This window comes from Colletotrichum tamarilloi (genome assembly GCF_030869305.1).
Source record: "Colletotrichum tamarilloi strain Tom-12 chromosome Unknown Scaffold_5.1, whole genome shotgun sequence".
Classification (NCBI taxonomy): domain Eukaryota; kingdom Fungi; phylum Ascomycota; class Sordariomycetes; order Glomerellales; family Glomerellaceae; genus Colletotrichum; species Colletotrichum tamarilloi.
This window is the reverse complement of record NW_026849388.1, coordinates 1,174,532-1,183,588: the sequence shown is the minus strand read 5'-3', so window position 1 is coordinate 1,183,588 and position 9,057 is coordinate 1,174,532. Positions and strand designations below refer to the sequence as shown.

Here is a 9,057-nt window from a genome sequence, read left to right as displayed (position 1 = left end):
CTTGAGATCGGTCAACCGGAAAGTCGGCCCTCAAGGTTGAACACGTCCTTGTCGCGCTATTGCTGGACCGGCCGCTTTCTGGAGCCACGATGAGAAAAGCTTCTGACGTATTACCCTTCGATGGCCGATCCACAAAACACCTTATCGCCGCGACTCACCTGACGACGGCCCGAACAGTCGAACTACACCAGCCACCCACTTGACGGACTTTCAAAGAGGCGTCACGGCCTCACCCGGGGATCTTGACCGAGTGTCCTTCTCGATCTATCAGAAAAAATTCAGTGCCTTTTGCAGATTCTGCGTGTCGGTGCTAGCAGTCGCAACTGGATTCCATCAAAGCCCCTGTCATCCGGACTTTGCTCTCTTGGAAGCGAATGTGCAACGCGGATTAAGAGAACGTGACATCCCTGCCGACTCGTGAACCACTGACAATCCATGCGGTGATCGGTGCGTTCCCCCTCAAATGCCTGCCTCGCGAAACGCGCACCATCCGTGCCCTTCCATCCAAACACCTCCTCGAATATATAGGTCTTCAATCACCAGGTGACCTACGTAGGCAGACAGCCGCCCCCGCCCCTTTCTCGTGTCATGTAGAAGGGTGTGAACGTTGTGTTGTCCGTCGAGTGGCATGATGCGGGTAGCCGAGAATAGTGTGAAACAAACAAGAAAATAGCAAAACTGCGACGCCGCCAAGAGCAGCACCACGGTGCCGTGAGGGCAAATATCACGAGAGTTGCAACATGGCCAAGGCCCGAGATTCTCAGCCGATGGCCGTAGGAATTCCCGCTTGCTTTCTGGCACACGTGTGCATTTGCTTCTGTGTAGGTAGTTGAGAAGAGAAGGCCAGTCTACTTGTGGGAACTGTTGACATTGTTGAACATTTGTGGAGGGGCCGAAGACTTTCTCTGGTGTTTTCACAAGAAAGACCATCGCAATGGGAATAGCAACGATCAATTTCCCCATCATACCCGTCACTCTGCCTTCATCATTATGCCCAGTAGAGTACATACATTCGGCAAAAGATCGACGAGATGAATGGTCTCAGTCTGAGGGGGAAAAACACAAACCGCGACTCCGCGAACGAATCAGTGTCGGCCCATCTGTCTTCGACCCATTCCATCGGGCCGCGCGTATGTGTGTGGATGAATAACCAATTCGACTGGAAGCACAATAGCGATGGGCCATCATTACGGTATCATCACTCTTGTGACGAGCAAAAAGCCGTTTGTTCGCTTCGACTGATGCCTACACGATCCGCACCATGCGACCCGTCCCCGCGGCCACGACCTTCATCTCGTCAACTTCCAATGACCATTTGCTTACATGGGGCCAACGTGTACACACGTACGCATACGTTTGTAAGTGTAAGAGAGAGAGTGTGTGTGGCAGCCTTGCACAGCTGAGAGGCCAGACACATAGCTGATGTTGTCATGATCGGCTCCGGCATGTTTTCCCCGCGCGCATGCGTTTGTCTAGGCTCATAGCACAACGTACAGGAACCCGACGCACAAGACGGGACTTGTCATTTGCGGGAGAGAAAGTTCTGGCCCAGCCAATGTCAGCTCATGTTGTCTGTCTTATTACACATTGCGGGTATAGGCCGCCTTCCACTGATCGGAAATGGGCCAAGCTTTGGGGGAACGCCCAATCGAGTGCGAATTCACTAGATTGCAAGTTCGCAAGTCGCGTAGCTGACGAGTATGAGTAACAATTATACTACTGCTAAAAGGACTTGTGACCAAACCAAGTTTTCTTCCCAACGCCGTGATCTGTGTGCAACAGTCAAAATCCTAGCATCGGAACCGTCGAGCCCTCTGAGCCGCGGAAGAGCGTCTAAAGACCAGAACCTCTCGTAAGCAGCCCATGCGAGAAAGCAAAAAAGGGCAGCCTTGCCCAGAGCGTTGTACGTCAAAACAAATACCAATGGGGTGTCAATGACCAATACCACCCATGAGCCCGAAACATAAAACTATTACCAGCGTGATCCCATACTGAAATGCCCCGAACCCCATAATATGCCATCAACGTGTGTCATCAGCCGTCAAATCCATCACTACTTCATCTACAGTGCTCTTCAGCCGCTGCACATGATGCAGGACTCGGGGTTTTCGATGCTGCCTTGAGGGGAATTAGTAAGTGCCATAGGGAATAGATTTATGTGGGGTAACTCACAGGCAAGCACGGCCTCGGAGTAGATATCTAACTCTCTCTCCTTGCTCTCCTCGGTCTTGTCCTCAGCATCGGGGGTCTTGCTGCCGGAGACGGGCAGCTCCTCAATCTTGAGAGTCTCAGCGGGCTCAGTGGGGAGCGCGCGAGGGCTGTCACCCTCGACGACATCGGCAGTGAAGTTGTCAGGCTTCTGAGCCGGGGCAGTTCTGGGAGGAGGAGGGGTGACGCTGGGGGTAGGGATGCCGTTGTCCTGAGCAGAAGAAGAGTCCTTCTTTGCGTACATGGGCCTGGGGACATTCACGACAGGGGCGGCGACGTGGCCAGGAGGAGGCGCACGCTTCTTGAGAGCCTTGCCGACGGCGGCGTCAGCGATCTTGAGCGCCTCTTGGTCGACGGTGAACTGAATAGGGGCAGAAGCTGCCTGCGTACGCAGGTAGTACATGCCCGTCTTGAGACCAAGCTTCCAGCCGGCGAAGTGCATACTGGTGATCTTGCCCATTGTCGGGTCCTTCATGTGGATGTTGAGGGACTGGGACTGGTCGATGAAGGCACCACGGTCGGCAGCCATCTGGACAACGGTGCGCTGGGATATCTCCCAGACGGTCTTGTACAGAGCCTTGACCTCAGCGGGAATGTTGGGGATGTTCTGGATAGAACCGTTCTCGGCGATGATACGGTTCTTCATGGCGTCGGACCACAGGCCCATGTCGACGAGATCCTTCAACAACCAGGGGTTGACAACCTGGAACTCGCCGGCAAGAACACGACGTTGGTAGATGTTGGAGGTGTAGGGCTCGAAGCACTCGTTGTTGCCCAAGATCTGCGAAGTGGAGGCAGTAGGCATGGGTGCAACGAGCAAACTGTTGCGCACACCGTGCTCCTTGATCTGCTCCTTCAGAGAGTCCCAATCCCAGAGGTCAGAGGGCTTGACGTTCCACATGTCGTACTGGAGGATACCCTGGGAGATAGGGGAGCCCTCGTACGTGGAGTAAGTGCCCTCCTCCTTGGCCAGCTGAACAGACATGGTCAGAGCAGCATGGTAGATGGTCTCGAAGATCTTCTTGTTGAGATCACGGGCCTCAGGAGACTCGAAAGGCATGCGAAGGGCAAGGAAAGCATCAGCAAGACCCTGGACACCAAGACCAATGGGGCGGTGACGCATGTTGCTGTTGCGAGCCTCGGGAACGGGGTAGTGGTTGACATCAATGATCTTGTTCAAGTTGCGGACAACGACCTGAGTGACCTCGTGAAGCTTCTGGAAGTCGTAGACACCATCGTTGTAGTCAACGAAGGTGGGCAGGGCAAGGGAAGCCAAGTTGCAGACAGCGACCTCATCGGGTGCGCAGTACTCGATGATCTCAGTGCAGAGGTTGGAGCTGCGGATAGTTCCGAGGTTCTTCTGGTTGCTCTTGCGGTTGGCAGCATCCTTGTAAAGCATGAAGGGGTTGCCAGTCTCGGTCTGAGCCTCGAGGATGGCATACCAAAGCTTCTGGGCCTTGATGGTCTTGCGACCCTTGCCCTCGCGCTCGTACTTCTCGTACAAGGCCTCGAACTCCTCGCCGTAGCAGTCAGCCAGGCCAGGGCACTCATTGGGGCACATGAGGGTCCAGTCGGCGTTCTTCTCGACTCTCTTCATGAACAGATCGGGGATCCAGAGAGCGAGGAAAAGGTCACGGGCACGGACCTCCTCCTTGCCATGGTTCTTGCGCAAGTCCATAAACTCGAAGACGTCGGCGTGCCAGGGCTCAAGGTAAATGGCGAAAGCGCCAGGACGCTTGTTGCCACCCTGGTCGACGTAGCGAGCAGTGTTGTTAAAGACACGAAGCATGGGAATGACACCGTTCGAGGTGCCGTTGGTGCCGGCAATATAGGAGCCAGTTGCACGGATACGGTGAGCGTTGAGACCAATGCCACCAGCCATTTTGGAGATCATGGCGCAGGTCTTGAGGGTGTCGTAGATACCCTCAATAGAGTCTTCCTTCATGTCGACGAGGAAGCATGAAGACAGCTGGCACTGGGGGGTACCAGCGTTGAAGAGTGTGGGGGAGGCGTGGGTGAAGAACTTGCTGGACATGAGGTTGTAGGTCTCGATGACGCGCTCGACGTTATCACCCCAGATGCCGACAGCAACACGCATGATCATGTGCTGGGGTCTCTCGGCAATCTTGCCATCAAGCTTGAGCAGGTATGATCTCTCCAGGGTCTTGAAGCCGAAGTATTGGTAGTTGAAGTCACGGTCATAGACAATGGCAGAGTCGAGCTCTTCCTTGTGTCTCATGACGGCATCGTATGTCTCCTTGGCAATCATGGGAGACGCCCGGTTGTTTCTAGGGTTGACATAGTGGTAGAGGTCGCTAATGACCGAAGACCATTGCTTCTTGGTCTGCTTGTGGAGGTTGGAGACAGCTATGCGGGCAGCGAGGATGGCATAGTCGGGGTGGGTGACAGTCATGTATGCGGCAGTCTCGGCGGCCTGTTCATGAAATTGTTAGCACCCGGTAGAGAGAGGTAGAGGAGAGCAGTGTTTACCAAGTCATCAAGCTGCACAGTCGTGACACCACCGTAAACACCGGAGATAACCTTTTGGGTGATGGCAACCGGGTCAACGTGGTCCATGTCGAGGCCATAGCATAGCCTGGACACTCTGGCAGTAATCTTGTCGAACTGGACGCGCTCCTGGCGCCCGTCTGCGCTCAATTAGTATCGTGAGCGACCACTTAACGCGTCTGAGCAGTACATACCGCGCTTCCTCACGAACATGGTGCCTGAGTTCGGCTATGAGATTGTGGGAGACGGGGGGTTTTGGGTCGTCTCGCGGGAGACGTAGGAACACTCGAGAGCAAGAAGATGAAGGTGAATTGCTGTAGAAGAGAGATGGGGTATCAAGAGCACCAAGAATTAGAACTGTAATGGTGCTAGAAGAAGTTGCGTCAAGAGTGTTTGGGTTGTGGGAGGTTGAGAAGAGAATAGAAAGATGCCAGGAGGTGCTGCAGATACTTATGGCAGTGCCAATTCGCGTAGAAACGCGTCTACGGGTCTCAACGCCAAAGTGGACTTTAGCGCGACGAGGTAGGGGGGCAGGGGGGGCACGTCAAGGCATCAATAATAAATTGGCTGGCAAAAGGCCGCAAAAGTGGTTTTCTGGCCTTGTAGGCTAGGCATCTCCGCCCGTGCCCCTCGGTTCACGTTCGCATCCCCGAGCCAACACTTACCTGGAACACAATGGACGACTGTAAAAAGAACGGACAATCTCAATCTCACAGCTGGCAACCACTGGACTTGACTAATGCTAAGGTACGTACGACTGACTGGCTTGGAAATCAAGTCTGACAACAACTCCACTGTGGATGGATTGTTGTTTGTCTCTTCCCATTCTTCTCACTTCCCATCTGACGCGGGTTGCCGCTTGCAACGGAGAGATGACTTCACATTTGTCCCGAGGAACTGTCCTGCTTGGAATGCACTCTGAAACTCTTTAATTGATTTTACTCGCGTCAAACCGATTAGTCGGGTGCAGTGCACGCGTTGACCCCTCATCACCGTTTCAGCGCAGCGATGCGGTGGTGCACTTTAATGGATTTTTCTGTAGGCACTTTACGCGTTCACTGCACGTCGCTTCATGGCGGGGGTTCCACTCCATCACGATGTCACGTGAGAGAGGCCAAAATCAATTAAACAGCCTCAGTGAGATTGAGGCCAAACGACGTCACGACTATATCAATTGGCGTTTTCCTGCCTCGAAGACATGAAATTTTGAAGCTTGAAGACATCATTGCCCATTATCCATGAGAGGATTCTCACCTCTGTTTCTCACCAGAGCACGGCCGCAACAGTTGATCCAACCATTGCATAGAAGCTTTCTGTCATCGCCATCACCCATACTCACAATGGCCACTCCCACAGAGGCCTGTAAGCCGGCATACCAGCCCCGCTATATTGATGTGTGTAACTCACGCTCGTCAAACTTACTCATGATTCAGCGTGATAACCCTCTATTCTTGGTAGATTGGCATCAACTTGGCCGATCCCATCTTCAGAGGTCTGCACCACGGCAAGCAACGGCACCCTAACGACCTTGCCGGGGTCATCTCAAGAGCGAAGGAAGTCGGATGCACCAAGCTGATAGTCACGGGGTCCGACTTCACCAGCTCCAGAGATGCCCTGGATATTGCAAAAGACTACCGTGAGTCAAATAGATGTGCACCTTACGTCAACCTGTCATTGACTTCGCGATAATGCAGCTGGCGTCGTGTATACGACGATCGGAATCCACCCCTGCAGCAGCGCAATCTTCAGCAGCTCGGACGATGCCGCAGAGGGCATTAACACGGATCCGGACCCCGAGAAGCCGATCTCTGAGCACCACGAGCCGGATCCGAAGAAGACGGAGGCCATCATAGCCGAGCTTCGTGACCTCATCAACGAGTCGACCGCCTCCCACTCCGGCGTCGTCGCCTTTGGGGAGTTCGGGCTCGACTACGACCGCCTGCACTACTGCTCAAAGAAGGTTCAGATCCACGCTTTCGCAGCGCAGCTTGATCTCGTGCTCGAGACGAAGCCTCAGCTGCCCCTTTTCCTACACTCTAGAGCAGCACACGCGGACTTCGTCCAATTACTCAAGGACAAGTTTGGGGACAAGCTCGAGAAGCTGGAAAAGGGCGGCGTTGTGCACAGCTTCACTGGTTCCATGCAGGAAGCCAAGGAGTTGATGGATCTGGGCCTGTACATTGGCATCAATGGGTGCAGTTTCAAGACCGAGGAGAACTGTGAAGTCGTCAAGCAGATCGGCCTGGACAGGATGATGATTGAGACCGATGGCCCTTGGTGCGAAATTAGACCGAGCCATTTCGGCTACAAGTATCTCATTGAGAAAAAGCCGGAGGTTAACGGCACCGCTCAAGATGCTGCCAACGGGACTGCAACCCCAGAAGTCCCAGCTCCGAAGCCTCAGCCCAAGAAGAAGAATCAGAAAAAGGAACCTGAAGTGCCGGAGCGCTTCAAGGTCGTCAAGAAGGAGAAGTGGGAGGAAGGAGCCATGATCAAGGGCCGTAACGAGCCATGCATGATTGAGCGTGTAGCTAAAGCCGTGGCGGGTATTAAGGGAGTCGAGGTTGAGGACATTTGCGAAGCCGCTTGGAGAAATACTGTCAAGGTTTTCGGCGTAGAATAGAGCGTAGAGCACAGCATAGAACAATAGACCAGAAGACTTTCGAAAAGAAATCAATTTGGGGGGTATCAATATCATTGAAAGTACACGCGCAACGCAACGACTGCGGCCTACGATAGCCTCCTTTCGGAGAGGATTTTATATGCCAGACCCTTTATGGCCCCTGATCCGGCCATGCCGTACGGCCCCTACTGTGACACCTTCTTCCCCAGTCAACCATCCCGGCACTCGCTCTCCATCTATGATGCCGTTCTCCACAAGCTGCCGTATGCCCGCGAATACATGTGATCCGTGCAATATCAGCTTGACGTTGGGGGCCCAAGTTGACGACTGTGTTCGGGGCCGATCTTCAGCACCTGACTCAGCTCGAGAGCTGTCGTTAGGAAAAGGATCCTCCATGACAATGTCTACTCGCTCGATGCCCAGTCCATCGTCGTTTTTGGCTGTATCGCCGAATCTGGCCTGGGCACATAGACGAGCTCTCTTGTAAAACTTTTCGTCTGTCTCAGCGGCGCCAGCTTTCCGTTTGGAGTCCCTCTTTGCCGCCGAAGCCGAGGTGTCATCCGCTGAATCTTCCGACAAAGGCGGTGTTGGTAAGATGGTGTCAAGCGGTGACTCATTCTTCTTCTTGTCGGCATAGATATCCCAACCGCCACCTGCCGCATTCGTTCGGCCAACGCCTCTGGATTGCAACAGCGCATCGAGGTTCTTGGTTGTAATGTTTGTTGGTTTCAGTGTGTATCGTTCCCGCGGTCGAGAAAGCGCCTTCGGTATTCCTTCGACAACCAGGTTGCGGAAGCTTTTAGATTCGCTTGCTCCCAAAGACCCGACTGTCTGAGATTTGGACAAATAGACGAACGGCGAGGCATCTGGAAAGGCGATGAATAACGTCCGTGAGCTGTCGAGATCCGAGTCGGATTGCGTGAGACCAGTTCCGAGTTGAGTCATGCTCGTGCTGTAAGGAGACTCGACCATGAAGATGCGCAAGACGGAGAGGGTAAGCCCCTCGGGTCGATGAAAATGAAAATGAGCTTTGACGTCGGGCAATACGTGTGACTGAAGGTTTTGGATGAAGGTGGATGGGTGAAACCGGGGAAGGGTCAAAGACGCAGTGTCGACTTCTGGGGCCTGCTCTTCATCATCCACGTATGAAGCCTCTTTGAGAGGCATGATACGATAGGCATTCCATTTCTGCGAGGTGGGGTGGTCTTGAAGGTATTGGGCATCTGCCAGCGCCATTTGGTATAGGGTTAGGCCATGACTCCAATCGCCGTCGGTGATGCGATCAATGATCTCTCGTTTGGACCCTTTCCTGAACTGTAGATCCGCATAGATGGTCCGTAGCTCTTCTACCGATGATGCCGGGGGGTAGAGACCGTCATCATTATCCTCTTCGTCTAGTATAGGCGCGCATAGTGGTACATTCTCATCACTGAGCCATTCGAGGACCAGAGACAGCAAGGATGAACGGGATAAGCGTCCAAGAGCTTTTTGAACGGAAGAGTTGCTGGGCGGTAGTCGTACTGTCGACGACAAGCGTCCTGTAGTTGGGATTGAGAATCGTGCCATGGCCGTCAAAACATTGTGCTTGTGAGGGAAAATCTGGCAGTGTTTTGATGTGTCGCGAGCGAGTGCACTGTACTGCACTTTCCTTGTACCTTCGCGGGTGGGGAGGGGGGGATACGAAATATCGCGATGCTTGAGCCTCGGAAATGTCGTCA

At 53.6% G+C, this 9,057-nt stretch overlaps 4 protein-coding genes across 4 annotated transcripts; 1 reads left to right on the top strand and 3 right to left on the bottom strand.

The window, feature by feature from the left end:
* Positions 1 to 459: 459 nt before the first annotated feature.
* On the bottom strand, positions 460 to 1,008 carry CTAM01_02507 (uncharacterized protein; the record flags this gene model as incomplete). Its single annotated transcript, XM_060518545.1, has 1 exon — positions 460 to 1,008. The coding sequence occupies one exon, from the start codon at positions 1,006 to 1,008 to the stop codon at positions 460 to 462; it is 549 nt and encodes a 182-aa protein (XP_060387178.1).
* A 1,066-nt stretch (positions 1,009 to 2,074) lies between these two features.
* Positions 2,075 to 4,929, bottom strand: CTAM01_02506 (ribonucleotide reductase; the record flags this gene model as incomplete). Its single annotated transcript, XM_060518544.1, has 4 exons — positions 2,075 to 2,118; positions 2,173 to 4,642; positions 4,699 to 4,856; positions 4,911 to 4,929. The coding sequence occupies 4 exons, from the start codon at positions 4,927 to 4,929 to the stop codon at positions 2,075 to 2,077; spliced, it is 2,691 nt and encodes an 896-aa protein (XP_060387177.1).
* A 1,025-nt stretch (positions 4,930 to 5,954) lies between these two features.
* Positions 5,955 to 7,339, top strand: CTAM01_02505 (TatD family hydrolase; the record flags this gene model as incomplete). The annotated part of the gene is made up of 3 exons (XM_060518543.1): positions 5,955 to 6,110; positions 6,175 to 6,352; positions 6,411 to 7,339. 3 exons carry the CDS (start codon positions 5,955 to 5,957, stop codon positions 7,337 to 7,339), a joined length of 1,263 nt encoding a protein of 420 aa, XP_060387176.1.
* A 135-nt stretch (positions 7,340 to 7,474) lies between these two features.
* Positions 7,475 to 8,905, bottom strand: CTAM01_02504 (uncharacterized protein; the record flags this gene model as incomplete). Its single annotated transcript, XM_060518542.1, has 1 exon — positions 7,475 to 8,905. The coding sequence occupies one exon, from the start codon at positions 8,903 to 8,905 to the stop codon at positions 7,475 to 7,477; it is 1,431 nt and encodes a 476-aa protein (XP_060387175.1).
* Between the last annotated feature and the right edge of the window lie 152 nt (positions 8,906 to 9,057).